At 36.2% G+C, this 20682-nt stretch overlaps 1 protein-coding gene across 3 annotated transcripts in view; it reads right to left on the bottom strand.

The window, feature by feature from the left end:
• Window positions 1-20682, bottom strand: part of PPP2R5A (protein phosphatase 2 regulatory subunit B'alpha) — a 69904-nt gene that overhangs the window by 21768 nt on the left and 27454 nt on the right. For all 3 annotated transcript variants that reach the window (XM_020906012.2, XM_070473908.1, XM_020906013.2), the window contains exons 2-3: window positions 16187-16383; window positions 11349-11450 (exon numbers count right to left, since the gene is read on the bottom strand). In XM_020906012.2, coding sequence (XP_020761671.2) covers window positions 11349-11450; window positions 16187-16383 — 299 coding nt within the window. The remainder of the gene's footprint in view (window positions 1-11348; window positions 11451-16186; window positions 16384-20682) is intronic.

The raw sequence follows: 20682 nt of genomic DNA, 5'->3' as shown, positions 1-20682 counted from the left end.
TATAGTTTCCTTTGTTGTGCAAAAGCTTTTAATTTTAATTAGGTCCCATTTGTTTATTTTTGCTTTTATTTCCAATATTCTGGGAGGTGGGTCATAGAGGATCCTGCTGTGGTTTATGTCAGAGAGTGTTTTGCCTATGTTTTCCTCTAGGAATGTTATAGTTTCTGGTCTTATGTTTAGATCTTTAATCCATTTTGAGTTTATTTTTGTGTATGGTGCTAGAAAGTGTTCTAGTTTCATTCTTTTACAAGTGGTTGACCAGTTTTCCCAGCACCATTTGTTAAAGAGGGTGTCTTTTTGCCATTGTATATTCTTGCCTCCTTTGTCAAAGATAAGGTGTCCATAGGTGCGTGGATTTATCTCTGGGCTTTCTATTTTGTTCCACTGATCTGTATTTCTGTCTTTGTGCCATTACCATACTGTCTTGATGACTGTGGCTTTGTAGTAGAGACTGAAGTCAGGCAGGTTGATTCCTCCAGTTCCATTCTTCTTTCTCAAGATTGTTTTGGCTATTCGAGGTTTTTTTCCATACAAATTGTGAAATTATTTGTTCTAGTTCTCTGAAAAATACCGTTGGTAGCTTGATAGGGATTGCATTGAATCTATAGATTGCTTTGGGTAGTATACTCATTTTCACTATATTGATTCTTCCGATCCATGAACACAGTATATTTCTCCATCTATTTGTGTCCTCTTTGATTCCTTTCACCAGTGTTTTATAGTTTTCTATATATAGGTCTTTTGTTTCTTTAGGTAGATATACTCCTAAGTATTTTATTCTTTTCGTTGCAATGGTGAATGGAATTGTTTCCTTAATTTCTCTTTCTGTTTTCTCATTGTTAGTGTATACGAATGCAAAGGATTTCTGTGTGTTGATTTTATTTTTGTGTGTGTTGATTTTATATCCTGCAACTTTACTATATTCATTGATTAGCTGTAGTAATTTTCTGGTGGAGTCTTTAGGGTTTTCTATGTAGAGGATCATGTCATCTGCAAACAGTGAGAGTTTTACTTGTTCTTTTCCAATCTGGACTCCCTTTCTTTCTTTTTCTGCTCTGATCGCTGTGGCCAAAACTTCCAAATCTATGTTGAATAGTAGTGGTGAGAGTGGGCACCCTTGTCTTGTTCCTGACTTTAGGGAAAATGCTTTCAATTTTTCACCATTGAGGATAATGTTTGCTGTGGGTTTGTCATATATAGATTTTATTATGTTGAGGTATGTTCCTCTATTCCTGCTTTCTGGAGGATTTTTATCATAAATGGATGCTGAATTTTGCCCAAGGCTTTCTCTGCATCTATTGAGATAATCATATGGTTTTTATTTTTCAATTTGTTAATGTGGTATATTACATTGATTGATTTGCGGATATTGAAGAATTCTTGCATCCCATAATTGCATCTTAATTACCTGTGCCAAAAAGAAAATTGATAAAAGAAAACAAAAATACTACATAATCTGCCAGTATTCCAGGCTAGTAGAACAGTCATGCTTCTCTAATTATCTAAAAGTAGGTACATAGAAAATTACTATCTTTTTGGTCTTCAATAAATATAAAGCAATAATATTTAGGAAAGAAAATTTTAAAATAACACAACTTTTATGTTAATAATTATCATATAATACTTAGTAAATTAAAAGATATGACCAATCCACCAATCCCCTAGTACTGAAATGGCCTTTCTTTTGTTCTTTTCTTCAGTGTTTCTTTATTCCATTGTTCATTAGTATTTCCATTACCATGTGAAAAAAAAGTAAAAAGAAACTGTAAATTAGCACATTTTAAGAAAATTCATGAAAAGGTTGAAGAAACAAAATTTTGAAAGGTTTTGAAATTATTTGAAATTATTCCCCTCATTAACTAAATTTAATGTTTACTTTTCACCCTACCAAGTTATCTTCTAGCAGCAAAGATCCAATAAGCTAAATGTATTAATAAAATGCAAACTTAGTACAAAACAAAAAATTTCAGGTGAATTGATTCAAATAATATTAACAACCAGGACAGAAATTTTAATTAGCAAATTTCCTAAGTGCTACACTATTAATTTCATTCATCAGAACAGCCTCAACATTTTACTGTAAAGAAAATATGATGACTAAATAATAACAAATCCTATCAATCAGTTCACACTTCATATTTAGCAGGCCATCTGACTGCCAGATTTTAAAATTGTATACCAAATTTAATTACTAGAAATATTTTAAACTATAAACACATATATACAGACCAGAGCCTTTAATCAGAAGATGATGGATATATAACATTTCTTGTGTGTCTCTGTGAATGTCTCAGAGAAAACCCATTTTTAAAAAATCGTATTTTGAAAGTAACTTACCATCCCCTAAAATTTAAGAACCACTAGTCTCAGCAAATTTAAGTGAAATTTCAAATCTTACCAGTGAAAAACAGAAAGCACACTGTATGTATGGCTGAATTTTTACTGTTAATTCTCAAGAGCATATACAAATATCTTAATGGAAAAACTATTTTTCAAAATTCAAAGACTGAAGAGATTCTTTTGAGATTATCCAACTACATGTGATTAAAAATATGTACAACTTACCAGCTAATAAGAATTTCATGCTTTTAAAATCTCTGTATTATTAAACTTAGTATTGCTAATTTTACACAAACCATGGCATAAATTTCAGATGAACTGTGTGCAGTGCTACTAAAAAGTAGTTTACCACTTCAGATTTTCTATTCCATAAGCTATACTGTGTTGATAAAAGTTTTATCAATTTACACTAATCCTAGGATTCCTCTTTCATTCTATTTGGATGTATAAGTGCTGCTGCTGCTAAGCTGCTTCAGTCATGTCCAACTCTGTATGACCCCATAGACAGCAGTCTACCAGGTTCCTCTGTCCCTGGGATTCTCCAGGCAAGAACACTGGAGTAGGTTACCATTTCCTTCTCCAATGCATGCACGCATGCTAAGTTGTTTCAGTCGTGTCCAACTCTGTGCGACCCCATGGACAGCAGCCCACCAGGCTCCTCTGTCCACGGAATTCTCCAAGCAAGAATATTGGAGTGGGTTGCCATTTCCTTCTCTAATGCATGCATGCATGCTAAGTCGCTTGTCGTGTCCAACTATGTGCGACCCCATGGACAGCAGCCCACCAGGCTCCTCTGTCCATGGAATTCTCCAAGCAAGAATACTGGAGTGGGTTGCCATTTCCTTCTCCATATAGGTGCTAGACAAATCAAATAAATAAGGAAGCACACTATTGCTTTTAAATGTCCCAAACAGTTCAGAATACAAATTTCTTTCTCTTGTCTTTTATAATAAAATATAAAATGAAATGTCACTAAAAAATTCAAGTCCTTGCAAAATAAAAATCAACAATACAATCTGGGGGAATTCCCTGGCCGTCCGGTGGTTAGGACTTTGTGCTTTCACCGACAAAGGCCTAGGAGGAACTAAGAGCCACATGAAAGCCACATGATGTGGCCAGAAAAACCCCAACCTTCCCCAAACCAAACAATATAATCTGAAGCAACACTGTGTACCCATATATAAAGCAAGGTTCTTCTCTATCTCCCAGGAACTATGTAGAAAATAGCTGATGTTATTTATCCTATTGTCATTAACAAAGCTATCATTTTTCATTTTATTCAGGAAGGATTCTTGCCTCTAATGGTTCAAGCCTGTGGCAGGCATTATAGATAAGCCAATATAACACCCATTCCCTTCCCCCTGTATGTCTCTACTACTGAAAGTGGAAAAACTAAATATTCATTCTGTCAGTCTGCCTTTCAACTAGAGTAATGGAAAAATGAAAGAGTAAAGAAAAAAGATAAATTAAAAACAATTCAACAAAACAAAGAAAGAGATGAGAAAAACAAGATTTCAAGGGAAAGTAAGATATAGAGACAGAAGGACAGAATCAGCATGAAGAGCAGAAAGAAGAAAAACAACATGGTAGAATGAAATTAATACTAAAAAACTATTACTGAAGAAAATGTTTCAGAAATAAAAGTAGGCTTTTTACAGTGAAAGAACACCATTCAACTGGGAAAACTGATGTAGAAAAGTCAACACTTACATATAGCTCAATAAAAGCAATTGGCCATTAAAGGAAAAATATCTTTTGGGCATCCAAGCAAAACCACTAAGAATATGAAAAGAAAAAAAAAGTCAGACTGAAATCAGAAGAGAATGGAATATTTAAGGTACTTAAGGAAATTAAGGAAAGAAGCTGAAAGGATTTTATACCAATTCAAGCTGATCTTTAAATGTGAAGGCCACAGACAAACTGCTATGAAACATGCAAGAACTCAGGAAGTAATGTTCACATGAGACCTTCTACTAAAGAATGAGCTTCAAATTACCAAGAAATGATCAGAGAAATTTTTCGTAAGGATTAACAGTAAATATTAAATATATTTCCTGTAGAACTAATGACAAGTGATGGGCATATAGGTATTTACTGTGAGAGTAAAAGTATATTGTTTTACACTAGAGCTAGAGAGGCAGGAAGTGGAGGAAGAAAAGACTACTTACTAATTTCAATATTGTTCATTCTAGAGAATCAATAAACTAGCTACAAAAGAAGGCACCAAGTGTATTTCTTAAAGGTATCAGCATAAAGGCAACCATTAGCTGGAAAAGATTGAGGGCAGGAGGAGAAGGAGACGATAGAAGATGAGATGGTTGGATGGCATCACTGACACAATGGACATGGGTTTGGGTGGGCCGGGGAGTTGGTGACAGACAGGGAGGCCTGGGGTATTGTATTGTGGTTCATGGGGTCGCAAAGAGTTGGACACAACTGAGCAACTGAACTGAACTGATATATACACTTCTTTCTTAATATCAAAAGTATATCTTTTTAAAAATGGGGGGAATGCAAAGAAAACAGACACTAGAGTTAAAAAAAAAATTGTGCTATATTTTGTGCATGTGTTATCCCATTCAATTTTTATACAACCCTGTTTTATGCCAGCTTTGTAAAGGAGGATGCAGAGAAATTTAGCAGCTTAATTAAGATCATTTCCATAGCAAAGTTATTGAAACTGAGATGTGAGTAGATGTCTGTCACCAGAATCATTTCCACTTCACCATACTTTGTAATAATAATTTTCTTATATCTTGTTAGAATTGTATATATAAATTGCTGTACCATTTAACTAAGGCACATCTGTACCTGTATAATTATACCTTTAAAAAGTCCTTTATGCGGGCTAAAAAAAAAAAGTGACAGCTAGTGGGAGACCTTATTTATTGGTGTTAAATGAAGCTAAAAAGGTATGAATTAAAACATCATAGGAATTTGTATGTATCTGTCTTGGACCGTAGATGGACTCTAGGGGAGGTAGTAAAGCTTTTAATAATGTAGGACAAGGACACTGGAGCAGTATTTTGCTATAAACCTTATCCTACCACTTACTTTTTGTATAATCTTGGGCAGGATTCTGAATCTATTTTAGCTTAATCTCAAGCTTATCCATAACATATCAACAATATCTACTTTTTATAGTGTTATTACACAGCCTGCTCCAGTATTCTTGTCTGAAAAATCCCATGGATAGAGGAGACTGGCGGGCTATAGTCCATGGGGTTGCAAAGAGTTGGACACGACTGAGCACACACACACACACACATAATTTAATTAGCTAAGCTCGATCAGCAAGCCATCTGATAAACCAATATTATCGGTCATATGTAGGCAAATAGATTCAATTCTCTAGAACAACATTTCATTGTGCTTGCCTGCAGATTTTAGGTCACTAACACTATCATCTTAAAAATACACAAATCATCCTTTCAGAATGGCTATCATCAAAAAGACCACAAACAACAAATGTTGGTGAGGATATGCAAAAAAAAGGAAGACTTGTGCACTACTGGTGGAAATGTAAACAGATGGAAGTCACTGTGCAGAATAATACAGAGGTTCCTCAAAACACTAAAAACAGAATTACCATAAGACCCAGCAATTTCACCCCTAGGCACATATCCAAAGAAAACAAAAACACTAATTTGAAAAGATACATGCATCCCAATGTTCATAGCAGCAGTTTTAAAATAGGCAAGATACGGAAGCAACCTAAGTATCCATCAACAGATGAACAAATAAAAAAGATATAGTATATATATACAAGGGAATACTACTCAGCTATAAAAAGAATGAAATTTTGCCATTTGCGACAACATGGATGAAACTGGAGGGTATTATGCTAAGTGAAGTAAGTGAGAGAAAGCCAAATATGGTATCACTTAAGCATGAAATCTAAAAAATAAAGCAGACTATGAATATAACAAAAAAGAAGCAGACTCACAGATATAAAGAACAGACAGGTGGTTACACTAGGGACAGGAAAGAAGGAAGAGGCAAGAAAGGGGTAGGGGATTACAAGGTACAAACAACTATTTATAATGTAAATAAGCTACAAGAATATATTATATAGCACAGGAAATATAGCCAATATTTTATAACTACAAATGGAGTATAATTTATAAAAATACCAAATCACTATTTATACACCTGGAACTAATATAATATTGCATATCAACTATACCCCAATAAAAAATATTAAAGTCATTATAGTTGAAGCATTAGGCAAGAGTTCCTTTTACTTTCTCCCTCAGAGCTTTGCTTATTTTGAAAGTAAGAAAATATCTGTAACCTGAAGGCATAATATGGGTCTTCTCAGAGCATTTTAATTAGACAATCTGGAGAACAAAAATAAAACCTAATGTATACAATAAAAAAGCCAATAATCATAAAGACTAGCTATATAAGAACATGTGTAAAGAAACCCTGTAAGGGCTTCCCAGGCAGCACAGTGGGTAAAGAATCCACCTGCCAATGCAGGAGACATGGATATGATCCCTGGGTTGGGAAGATCCCCTAGAGAAGGAAATGGCAACCCACTCAGGTGTTCTTGCCAAAAAATTCCATGGACAAAGAAGCCTGGGGGGCTACAGTCCATGGGGTTGCAAAGAGTTGGACATGACTGAGCGTGCACATACATATACACACCCCCATGCAGAAGAAACCCTAAACACATATATCTCATAGCTATAATGGGACCTTTGTAACAGTTTTTAAATACAGCATAAGAGTTACAATATGTTCTGCTCTCAATCTTATCTAAAGAGCCCTAGTTATTTAAGTATTAAGTGTGGTAGCGCCAACATGATTCAGTTAACTGAATGAACCTTAGACGACCTTTTATTAAAGCCACGTATTTGTGGGGAATGTCTGAATAAAAAAGTTAGGGCTAGAAACAATTAGCTGGAGAGGGTTTAATGGAAGAATTTGTCCTACTTAAATAGTAAGTTTTTATTACCAGTTTTCCAATAATTATGAGGAGTGAGTTGTCACACAATGGCATTAAGGCAGGACGACTATCCCTCCCTCAGTCTCAACTAAAAAGATGTGCTTCAGAGAGGACTTCTGCAATGGCAGAGTGAGGACTTCAGTAAAGTTACTTTCCCACACACACACACACACAAAAAAAACAATGAAAAACACTTTGAGCTGGCAGAGAGGCAGATCAATAGAGACAATCTAGTCTGAGGTGAGAAAAGAAAAACTGAACACAAAATGAACAGAGTTTCAAAGACCTGTGGGCTACCATCAGTCACACCAACATACTACACATAATGGGAGTCTCAGGAGAGGAGAAGGAAGAAGAAATAATAGTTGAAGAAATGGCTAAAAACAATTCAAATTTGATGACAAGTATTAATTTATACAATGAATTCAACTGGAGCTCAGTGGAGCTCCAACTAGAATCAAGTCAAAGAGATCCATATCTAGAGATATCATAATCAAACTGACAAAAGTTAAAGACAAACAGAAAATTTTCAAAGCAGCAAGGGATAATGTATCACATACATCAGATCCTAGTAAGATTAATAACTGACTTGGACAGAAAACCATAGACACCTGAGGATCAATGGGAGGACACTTTTAAAGTGTTGAGGGGAAAAGGCAGTTAGCCAAGAATTCTATATTCAGCCAAACTGTCCTTCAAAAATGAAGGAAAAATTAAGATATTCCCAGATTAACAGACCTGCCTTACAAGAAATATTAAAGGGAATCCTTCAGGCTGAGCCGAAAGGACACCATATGTAACTTGAATTCATAGGAAGAAAGAAAGAGCATGGGTAAAGGAACTACATAGGTAAATATCAGAGTGTAAATGTATTTTTATTTATAACTCTTTCATTTTGTTTTACAAGACAATCACATAAAGCAATAATTACAAAACTGGGTTGATGGATGTACAATGTACAGGCATACTTCGGAGATATTGCAGGTTTGGTTCCAGGCCACCATAATAAGGTGAATTTTGCACTAAAGCAAGTCATATGGTTTCCCAATGTATATAAAAGTTATGTTTATATTATAGTCTATTAAATATGCAATCACATTATGTTTTATAAAAACAATGTACATACCTTAATTTAAATATACTTTATTGCTAAAAATGCTAGCCATCATCTGAGTCTTCAGCAGGTTATAATCTTTTTGCAATAATAACATCAAAGATCACTGATCACAGATCACCATAAAAATAAAACAATGTAAAAGCTGGAAATATTACAAGAATTATCAAAATGTCACACTGAGACATGAAGTAAGAAAATGGTGCTGGTAGACATGCTTGACACAAGGTTGACACAAACCTTCAATTTGTAAATGCAGTATCTGCAAAGCTCAATAAAATGCCTGCATAAAGACCCAACTTGTACGACAGTAACAGCGCAGAAGTGGGGGGATGGAGGCATACTGGGCCGAAGTTTTGTGTGCTACTACTATTCAACCAAACCAGTTCGTTTTAAAGAGTAATCCCTAGGGTAAGTACTAAGAAAATATCTCAAAAAAGTATAGTTAAAGAAACAAAGGAATTAAAATGGTACTCCAGAAAATCCGTTATTTAATACAAAAGCCAATAATGGAGGGGTAGAAGAATGAGAAAGACATAAGACATAGAACAGCAAAATGTGGTTTAGTCGCTAGATTGTGTTTGACTCTGTGACCCCATGGAGCCTGCCAGGCTCCTCTGTTCATAGGATTTCCCAGGCAAGAATAATGGAATGGGTTGCCATTTCCTTCTCCAGGGGTTCTTCCCAACCCAAGGATAGAACCTACATCTCCTGAATTGTAGGCTGATTCTTTATCACTGAGCTACCAGGGAAGGCCGAAACAGCAAACGAACGTTAAGTTCTACCTTGCCAGCAATTACGTTAAATATAAATGGATTAAACATCAATCAAAAGCAGAGACTGTCAGAACTGATTTAAAAAAAATACAGGTTTCAACCACATGCTGTTTACGAGAGACACTATTTACTTAGCCACACTGTGTGGCTTGCAGATCTTTGTTCCCTGACCATGGATTGAACCTAGGCCCTCAGCAGTGAAACTGAGAAGTCCTAACCATTCATTGGACCAACAAAAAATTCCCAAGAGACACAATTTAGATTAAAAGAAACAAATAGATAAGAAGTAAATGTACAGAAAAGATATATCATGCAAACAGTAACCAAAAGAGAGTTAGACAGTGGCTGTAAAATACTATATATAGTATTTATATAGTGGCTATAAATTTATGTAATATTTATATATACTATATTTATATAGTATTTATGTAAATATAGTATTTAAATAGAGGTTATAGAATACTATATCAGACAAAATGAATTTTAACACAAAAACTATAAAATGATTATAAACATAATTTATAAGACCCCAAAATACATGAATCAAAAACTGACGTAACAGAAGAGAGAAACAGACAATTCAACTGTAACAGTAGGAAATTTCAATATTTCATTTCCAACAGTGGAGAGAACTAGACAGAAGATCAACAAGGAAATTGAAAACTTAAACAACCAACTAGATCTAAGAGATTTCAACACAACACGCCATCCAATAACAATAGTATACACATTCTTCTTAAGTATACAGGAAACATTCTCCATGATAAACTATATGCTAGGCCCAATACATTTAAAAGGATTGAAAATTTCAAAGTATATTCACCAACCACAATGGAATAAAATTATAAATCAATAACAGAAAGAAATATGGGAGCCACAAATATGTAGAAATTACGGTGAAAGTCACTCAGTCGTGTCCGACTCTGTGACCCCTTGGACTATACAGTCCATGGAATTCTTCAGGCCAGAATACTAGAGTGGGTAGCTTTTCCCTTCTCCAGCGGATCTTCCTAACCCAGGTATCAAACCCAGGTCTCTGGCACCGCAGGGGGACTCTTTACCAGCTGAGCCATCAAGGAAGCCCAAGAATACTGGAGTGGGTAGCCTATTCCTTCTCCAGTGGATCTTCCTGACCCAGGAACTGAACCAGGGTCTCCTGCACTGCAGGTAGATTCTTTACCAGCTGAGCTACTAGGGAAGCCCAGTCACTCAGTCGTACCTGACTCTTTGCGACCCAATGGACGACAGTCCATGGAATTCTCCAGGTCAGAATACTGGAGTAGGTAGCCTTCCCTTCTCCAAGGGATCTTCCCAATCAAGGGATGGAACCCAGGTCTCCTGCCTTGCAGGTAGACTCTTTACAAGCTGAGCCACAAGGGAAGCCCAGAAACTAAACACATTCCTAAATAACTAATAGGCCAAATAAGTCACAAAGGAAATTAGAAAACATTCTGAAATGAATGAAAATAAAAACACAACATGTCAAAACTTATAGGAAACACATTAAACAAAAACTTACACATTCATACCAGTTCTAGTCACAACAGCCAAAAAGTAGAAACCACCTAACTGTTCATCTACTGATTAATGGATCAATGTGGTATGCCCACACAACGGAATATTTTTCAGCTATTAAAAGGAACGGCATATTGATACATGGTACAATATTGATGAACCCTGAAAATATTATGTTAAGCATATAAGGTCACATATTATGAGTCCATATATATTAAATATCTAGGACAGGCAAATTCAGACACAGAGAGTAGATTAATAGCTGCCAGTGGCTGGGAGGTAGGGGGTGGGTAAAGAATGGGAACTGACTGTTAATGACAGGGGTGTTTCCATATGGGGTGATGAAAAGATTGTGACTGATGAAAAGGTAATGAAAAAGTGGCTATTACACTAAGTAATAGTGATAACTGCACAGCAGTACGAATGTACTTAATGCTATGGAATATACTTTAAAACAGTTTAAAAGGTAAATGTTAAGTGTAATTTACAGTAAAAAAAAAATGAAAAGCAGTATTTTGGGAAAAGGAAATGTTAAGAAAATGTATTAAAAATCTGGTACTTTAAGTAGACACTCAAATCTAAAACAGAGTTCTATGATTTCAGAAGAACAGCATAAATGCAAAAATTGTCAACATAAAATTATGTTCCATACTTGTATGTGAGGCCAAGAGGCCTCAAGTGTGGGTTCATCCTCTTCTGGATCAAAATCCGGATTATCACTTGGAGGAAGAGTTCGGAAGATGTTAGCACTGATCTGTAAAGAAAAATAAATTTAGACTTCTATTCTCTGTTGTTCAGTTAAATTTAAAAATTCAAAACGAAATATTTTAAAGATAACTTTAAGAAAAAAGCTGTGACTGTAAGTTTAGCTGAAAACCCATCAACCTCTTCAAGATATGAAGGCCCCATTTCCTTCTTTTCTCTACCCCGTAACTCTGACCTCTACAGACATCACATTTCATACAGACTACCTCCAGATTCCACTTCCTTAAACTACAATTTTTTTTTCAAAGTTTTGCTTTAAAAAAAAAAAAAGTGGAGGGGAGGAAACTGAGGGAGGGGCGCATAAAGTCCCTAAGTCTCCCTATCCCTAACCTATCCGTCTTTCCACAGTTTCTCCCATTACTTTAGCCCAGATTTTTACTTACCTTATAACTCAAGAGCTTGGTAAATATCTCTATTCTTATACACACTCCACGTTTTATAAAGAGGAGGAGGATGGGGGTATAACATTTTCACAGCCATTACAGACATAGTTTATAATACCCCATGATGATTTGATTTCATTTACTCTGAGCCTTTAAAAAATACTAATCTCTCTGAAATAAGGGTATGCTTTGGAACTCTTCATTTTAGATTATAACTCATCTTTCACATTGTCTAAGTACCAAAGTACGCTATAATCCTTCTTCTCTAGTAAAGAATAGATTATGAGCCCAACTCAAAATTCTCTGAAGAAGGATGAACAGACTGACAGACCAAATGGTTCAATAAACACGTAAGGCCCTAACACTTGAGGTGTCAGTCATTTAAGATAAATTATTCGGGGAATAGGATGAGACAAATGTTGTTTGGTGGTGTAAGCAAATTCACAATGATTCTTATGAAGTGGCATCTTCAGTTCAGTTCAGTTGCTCAGTCATGTCCGACTCTTTGCGATCCCATGAACCACAGCACGCCAGGCCTCCCTGTCCATCACCAACTCCCGGAGTCCACCCAAACCCATGTCCATTGAGTTGGTGATGCCATCCAACCATCTCATTCTCTGTTGTCCCCTTCTCACGGCCTCAATCATTCCCAGCATCAGGGTCTTTTCCAATGAGTCAGCTCTTTGCATCAGGTGGCCAAAGTATTGGAGTTTCAGCTTCAAAATCAGTCCTACAAATGAACACCCAGGACTGATCTCCTTTAGGATGGACTGGTTGGATCTCCTTGCAGTCCAAGGGACTCTCAAAGAGTCTTCTCCAACACCACAGTTCAAAACCATCAATTCTTCGGTGCTCAGTTTTCTTTATAGTCCAACTCTCACATCCATACATGGCCACTGGAAAAACCATAGCCTTAACTAGACGGACCTTTGTTGACAAAGTAATGTCTCTGCTTTTTAATATGCTGTCTAGATTGATCATAACTTTCCTTCCAAGGAGTAAGAGTCTTTTAATTTCATGGCTGCAATCACCATCTGCAGTGATTTTGGAGCCCAGAAAAATAAAGTCATCTACTGTATGCCAAATAACTATTAACCGTCAATTACTAGAACTATAAGGGGCTTCCCCAGTGGCTCAGCAGCAAAGAATATGCCTGCAAAGCAGGAGACACAAGGGATGTGGGTTTTATCTCTGGGTTGGGAAGATACCCTGGAGTGGGGCATGGAAACCATTCCAGTATTCTTGCCTGGAGAATCCCATGGGTAGAGGAGCCTGGCAGGCTACAGTCCACAGGGTTGCAAAGAGTTGGACACAACTAAACTGACTTAGCATGCACACACACACAACCATAAGACTTAGAAAGTAAAAATCTAAAATATGATTTTCTAAAACTCAAAACCTGTATATGGGGAAGAGCCAATAGACAATTTAATAAATATCAATTTCACAACAAGTGGCAGAAACTCATAGCTAGAACTCAAAAAGGGAATACATCCCAAAGAAGGGCATAATTTGCCTTTGAAATCACACATTATTGTTTGTAGTAAAAGAAAAAGTAAACCTTGTAGCCACCAATACTATGTACTGCAAATACAGCAAAAAGCTTTAAGGAACTAAGAGACTGAGTAGGCTTCTTAACTAGAAATGAAGTACCCAGAAGTTAAAAGAAATTTTTTTAAAACACACACAAAAAAACACACACCTTTATGCTTGAGAAAACAAATTAAATCCCAGAATTTATTAACATATGGCAAATTACAGAATAATTTGACTCAAATATGTGAGTATAGTTTATTTTGTTGTTGTTCAGTAGCTAAGTCGTGTCTGACTCTTTGCAACCCCATGGAATGCAGCACACCAGGCTTATCTGTCCTTCATCTCCTGGAGCTTGCTCAAACTCATGTCCATTAGTGATGCCATCTAACCATCTCATCCTCTGTCACCCCCTTCTTCTTGTCCTTAATCTTTCCCAGGATCAGGGTCTTTTCCAGTGAGTCAGCTCTTTGCATCATGTGGCGAAAGTATTGGAGCTTCAGCATCAGTCCTTCCAATGAATATTCAGGGCTGATTTCCTATAGCATTGACTGGTTTGATCTCTGTGCTGTCCAAGGGAACACATGAACACTCATGGCTGATTCATGTCAATGTACCGTAAAAACCACTACAGTATTGTAAAGTAGTTAGCCTCCAATTAAAAAAAAAAAAAAAGAGTCTCCTCCAACACCACAGTTCAAAAGCATCAATTTTTTGACACTCAGCACTTTTTATGGTCCAACTCTCACATCCATACATGACTACTGGAAAAACCATAGCTTTGACTAGACGAATGTTTGTTGGCAAAGTAATGTCTCTGCTTTTCAACATGCTGTCTAGGTAGGTCATACTTTTTCTTCCAAAGAGCAAGCGTCCTTTAATTTCAGGCTGCAGTCACCATCTGCAGTGATTTTGGAACCCAAGAAAATTAAGTCTGTCACTGTTTGCATTGTTTCCCCATCTATTTGCCATGAAGTGATAGGAGCAGATGCCATAATCTTAGTTTTTTGAATGTTGAGTTTTAAGCCAGCTTTTTCACTTTTATCTTTCACCTTCATCAAGAGGCTCATTAGTTGCTCTTCACTTTCTGCCATTAAAGTTGTATTATCTGCATATCTGAAACTGTTGATTTTTCTCTCCGCAATCTTGATTCCAGCTTGTGATTCATCCAGCCCGGCATTTCATGTGAAGTACTTTGCATGTAAGTTAAATAAGCAGGGGGACAACATACAGCCTTGATGTACTCCTTTCCCAATTTTGAACCAGTCTGTTGTTCCATATCCAGTTCTAACAGCTGCTTCTTGACCTGCATACTGGTTTCTCTGGAGACGGGTAATATGGTCTGGGATTCCCATTTCATTAAGAATATTCCACAGTTTGTTGTGATTCATGTAGTCAAAGGCTTTAGCACAGTCAATGAAGCAGAAGTAGATTTTTTTTGGAATTCCCTTTTCTATGACCCAGCATATGCTGGCAAAACATCCTCTTCCAACAACGTAAGAGATGACTCTACACATTGACATTACCAGATGGCCAGTACTGAAATCAGACTGCTTATATTCTTTGCAGCTGAAGACAGAGAAGTTCTATATGGTCAGCAAAAACAAGATTTGGACCTGACTGTGGCTCAGATCTTCAGCTCCTTATTGCAAAATTTAGGCTCAAATTTGAAGAAAGTAGGGAAAACCACTAGACCATTCATGTATAACCTAAATCAAATCCCTTGTGATTATACAGTAGTGGTAATGAATAGATGCAAGGGACTAGATCTGGTAGACAGACTACCCAAAGAACAATGGATGGAAGTTTGTAACACTGTACAGGAGGTGATGATCAAAACCATCCCCAAGAAAAAGAAATGCCAGAAGGCAGAGTGGTTGTCTGAGGAGGACTAACAAATAGCTGAGAAAAGAAGAGAAGCAAAAGGCAAAGGAGAAAAGGAAATATATACCCAACTGAATGCAGAGTTCCAGAGAATAGCAAGTAGAGATAAGAAAGCCTTCTTAAGTGACCAATGCAAAGAGTATACTTTAGTTTAGATCATACTTGCTATAACCTTCTGTGTGTTAGTAGCTCAGTCATGTCCGACTCTTTTGAAACCTTTTATAACCAACACAAGTTTAAACTGTGTGCCTGGTGACTCTTAATTATTCCAAATGAATTTTTTATATTTTGTTATGCACTAAAATACAAAAATCATATGTCCTAAACAAATTTCTACAGTTTGAAGAATATGGTTAAATAATTCATAAATAGTACCCTAAACAATCTTTCTTCAATACTTTTTTTTTCACATCAGATATTTCAAATGTTTGTTTATATCATTTAACTTAAGGGTCCTGAGTTTTGATTAAAATTCAGTGCTATAGAATCTACATGTATGATATCAAAATGTCCTAAATAAGAGTGGTTTAGATTTGACTCCCTTATCTACTTCTGAGATATGGAGAACCCCATATTTTTCACTAGTCTTTTCTTCCCCCTTTCGATCTTCTTTCTCCATTCAGCTGCATGACATTAATTACCAACCCATATAATCTTGAGCTTACATCTTTCTCCTAAGCTCTATATCCACACTCTCCAATGTGGTAGCCACCAGTCATTGTGGCTACTGAATTCTCAAACTATTACAAAGCAATGATAGCATCACTGGAATGTATCTTTCAAATGGAATATTTTTTAAAAAAATTCTTTTGAGTACATCAACTATTGTACATTTATTAAAAATCAATCTCATGAAATTATAATTACACCTCAGATCTTACTTTAATTTATATAAATCTGAGGAACTTAAAGTCTAGAAGCTTACCATTTTTACTATATCAGAATACGCTGATTCAACAATTACACCACGATTAGTTGAAACATACTCAACCAGTTCATTCAATGTTGCTCTTTTAATTTCTTTGCTCTTCAAGTCTGAAACAGAGTCCATGAAATCAAACAGTATGCAACACTGCTGCAACTTCTGACAGAAAAGCTCTTGCTGTTCATTTGAGGTGGCATCTATAAATAAAAATAAAGAGAAACTTAGAAATGACCTACTCAGAAGTTACTTTCATATGTTTACTATTCTGTAGAAGCTATTCACATACATAAAGTAAAATTTCTCTCAAAAGCCTACTGAGAAATTTACCATGTAATCCCGTTACTCATGCCAGGAATAAAATTTTACGTTCCTCCTCTCTCACTACCCATAATCAATCATTAAATATTATTGATTCCATTTCTTTATCTGCAATCTGTCCTCTTCTCGTCACTCCCTCTGCACTTTAATGACTCACAGTCATCATTTAGACTACAGCTGTGACATCCGAGGGCTTCCCACATGACGTGGTGATAAACTGCCAGCAAACACAGGAGACTCAAGAGACATGGGTTCAGTCCCTGGGTTGAGAAGATCTCCTGGAGTAGGAAATGGCAACCCATTCTAGTATTCTTGCCTGGAAAATTTCATGGACAGAAGAGCCTGGCGGGCTACAGTCAATGGGGTCGCAAGAGAGTCAGACATGACTTCAGAGACTAAACAACCACCATCACCACCACCTACCAGTGCCCTACTCCAAGGGGTCTTTCCAACTCAGAGGAGGTTCCTCAAGGGCAAGGATCATTCATTGAGCAGGCTTTCCTTTTCATCTCTTTTACTACTAACATGGTATATATAGGGGGTTACCCAGGTTGACTCAGTGCTGAAGAATCCACTGGCCAATGCAGGATTCGCGAGTTGAATCCCTGGGTCAGGAAGATCCCCTGGAGGAGTAAATAGCAACCCACTCTAGTATTGTTGCCTGGGAAATCCCATGGACAGAGGAGCCTAGTGGGCTAAAGTCCATGGGGTTCTCTTACATAACAGGCTAGTAGCCTACCACTAACATGTCAGAAGACACAATATGATCTTCAAGACTAGCAAATAGTAGATTCAGGAACATGTTACATATAAAAAGGAAGTTTCTTTTTCTGGGCACCTATCTCTTCAGCCTCCTCTCAGAAGAAATTCATGTTTTTCATAGCTTCTCCATTCAGTAATGTGCTACTTAGTCTAAAGACTTCTTTCAAGTTGCTTTTTCCTCCAGAATTATGTCCCAGCATTACCTAATATTTGGATGGGAGAGGTCACCTTTGGATTTTAGCAAACATTAGATATATTTAGAAAGCAGTTAACATTTCAACTTGTTTGGCACTGAGTTAAAATAGAAATGTCCAGTCCTCAAATTTTTGTAGGTACTGGGAAATAGAGAAATCTTTTCTTACCTAAACCCCTCCTATAAGTACATGTTCTATGGAGAGTCTGCGTGCTACATAACAAAACATAATGCTGCTAACATTAGCACTTCCTTCATGCCAAATACAATTCTAAGTGTTTCCTATGAAACTTTTAAAGCAGTCCTTTGAGGCTAGTTTTGAAAGTTAGAGATGATTTCCTGTCTTCAAGAGCTTAGAAGCAAGTTGAAAAGGCAAGATATAAAACCTTAAAAAATAATGCTATCAGGCAATAAACAAATGTAAAAGATATCGCTGTTTACCATACATATACACACACATATACACACCCACACAATCTATTTTCTATATAACCTGGAGTCAAAAAGAATTTGAGAGTGCTTGCAAGATTAAATATAAACAGAACAATTAAAAATAAAATCAGGATTAATTAAAAGGAGGAAAGCTATACAAGGTATTTGACTGCTGTATTTAAGCACTTGTGTTGAGTCTCTTGGAAGCCAAGGTAAAACAATAGTGGAAGAGTTGATCAGATTGTAAAAGGTTAAGTGAGAGAAGAGAGGATGCTCCTGTCGTCTGCTGTTGGTTGGCCTACTTCTAGGTTCAAGACATGTAACATTTTTACACTGGTCAACAACATTTTTATAATGGTTATCCTAGTAAGAAAAGATCAATGTTTACATCATTCAAAAATTAGAAAATATTTTGCACTTGCAGATGTTTAATATAGCCTAACTCTTAGGGATCTCTCTGAAACATCAATTTTCAGAATTTTCTCATAAGAGACAAAAAATTTATTTCAATAAGCAGAAAAAATAAGACGATAGCCTGGCTGTATTTCATAAATATGAATAAAAAGTAATTTGTGAGAAAAAGAATGTATAATAATTTTGTTCACTAAATGTAAAAAGTATTGACAGTGTCTACACTGATCACGTTATACTTCAGTTTCCCCATTACAAGCATGCTTGCAAATGAAGCATACTCAGTGGTGTTTCAATATGGCAATGTCTTACTTTCAGGTGGTAAGGTCACATATTGTTTTTACTTGACTATTTTTACTAGGCCAATGTAATAGACTTGAAATATCAATATAGTCATACTTATTGTCATTGCTTCAAAATACTGATATTGATAACAATATCAGAGGTAAGGATATCGTGCTCTTTTAAAAAATATTATTAAATCCCCAATATAAGAAGCTCTTCATGTAAATTATTAGAGATACAAGAAAAGCTACATGATCAAGGAATCATCTAAAAATCAGGTATGTCTTTCAAAACACATAGTTAGTTTAAATTTGGCTGAAAGATGAATTTTTTAAAAACTTAACTGTATTCTATTTTATTTGATCCCACTAAAAAATTCTCACTGCTACTGAGATCCTTGCATGGCCTTAGGTAGACACAGAATCAAGGGTCACAACCAGAATTTAAAAACAAATATAAAATATCAGCATATTGTATGTAAGAGTGTTATTTTATGAAACACTACATGAGAACTGAGCTGTAAAGTAAAATGTGTTTTTTATTACAGTTTTCAGTCAAAAAACAAATCGAAAGCCACAGCTCCACAATATGTGAAGTATTAACACTGTAAGACCTCACAGTACATAGTATGCCCGAGATCACAAAGAATGCTTGAAAAGAAACTGGGATTCAATTACCTAGAATGGAAAGAGAGTAAGTATAAGACTACTGTCTTTGAAATATCAAGTGTTCCTTTAACAGCTATCTTCTACATCTTCACCCACTTAGCGATCATAATGCATATTACTTAAAAATGGCAAATTTATTTATCTCCTTCCCTTTACTGTAAATGATTAGGCCAGCGACAGAGAGAGAGAGAGAGAAATTCACAGTATCAAAGAGAATAGAAGAATGGTCCCTTCGGCAACAGACTTAGTCAAATTTCTAGAAAATTCAAAGTACGTGAAGTGGCAAGTGACAAAACCAAAAGAGAGGAAGTCACATCCTAGAATAAACAGAAAAAGGGATTATAGACGAGGTTCCTAAAGAACTTCAGATCAGAAAAGCCAGCTGAAATAGAGGATGGGAACTGAACTGAAAATGGGGGGGGAGTGGCAGTATATAAAGCTGTTATGTGCTAAACAGTTTACTACCCCACTCCAAAACACAGTCATTCATGCTCCAGGAAAAAAACAAAAAGACCCACCGCCATCAAAAAAAAAAAACACACACACAAAGAAAAACCAAACTTGGAAAGTTGCTCCTAAAGAAACCGAACAGTCCCAGAGAAATATTCATACATTCTAGCTTTTAACTAGTTCCCTGCCCAATTACTGTAAACAAAACTAGACCATTAATAAATCCCACCCAACTTCTAAAGTCATTTTTTTGTTCACTCATACATATCAATAGATTATAAAGGATCACCAGATATTCAGGGAAAAGACCATAACATGAAAGAAAATTAAATAAACAGAAAAAAAAAATCACAAAACCTAAACAAAGGGGTAATTTATTAGCTAACACTGAAATTTCAGATGCCCAGGTAAAAAGACTAAAAGCCTTCAAATTAAAAAGTCACTCACAAAAGAACCAGAGGCAGATCTCCACCAGATTTCTTACCAGCAAGGAAGAAGCCAGCATATGATGGGACTCTGCCATTAGAATTCTTATGCCAATCTAGAGCGCTGTAATTAGCCAAGTATCAACAAGGTATACAGGTTCAAAAACGGCGCTTTCATACATGCAACTACTTGGAAAACTTAGCACCCTCAAACAACCTTTCATAGGAAATTCTGAGGACATGACACTGCAATAGGGAGAAAGGGCAAGGAATGGAATCCAGGAATTACGGAAATTCAAGAAAAGCAGACCTACTGTTGGTGGGAATGCAAACTAGTACAGCCGCTATGGAGAACAGTGTGGAGATTTCTTAAAAAACTGGAATTAGAACTTCCATATGACCCAGCAATCCCACTCCTGGGCATACACACTGAGGAAACCAGATCTGAAAGAGACACGTGCACCCCAATGTTCACCGCAGCACTATTTATAATAGCCAGGACATGGAAGCAACCTAGATGCCTATCAGCAGACAAATGGATAAGAAAACTGT

Source organism: Odocoileus virginianus, chromosome 11, assembly GCF_023699985.2.
Source record: "Odocoileus virginianus isolate 20LAN1187 ecotype Illinois chromosome 11, Ovbor_1.2, whole genome shotgun sequence".
In the NCBI taxonomy this organism is placed as follows: domain Eukaryota; kingdom Metazoa; phylum Chordata; class Mammalia; order Artiodactyla; family Cervidae; genus Odocoileus; species Odocoileus virginianus.
Note: the sequence above shows the minus strand (reverse complement) of the source record. Positions and strands in the feature narration are given on the sequence as shown.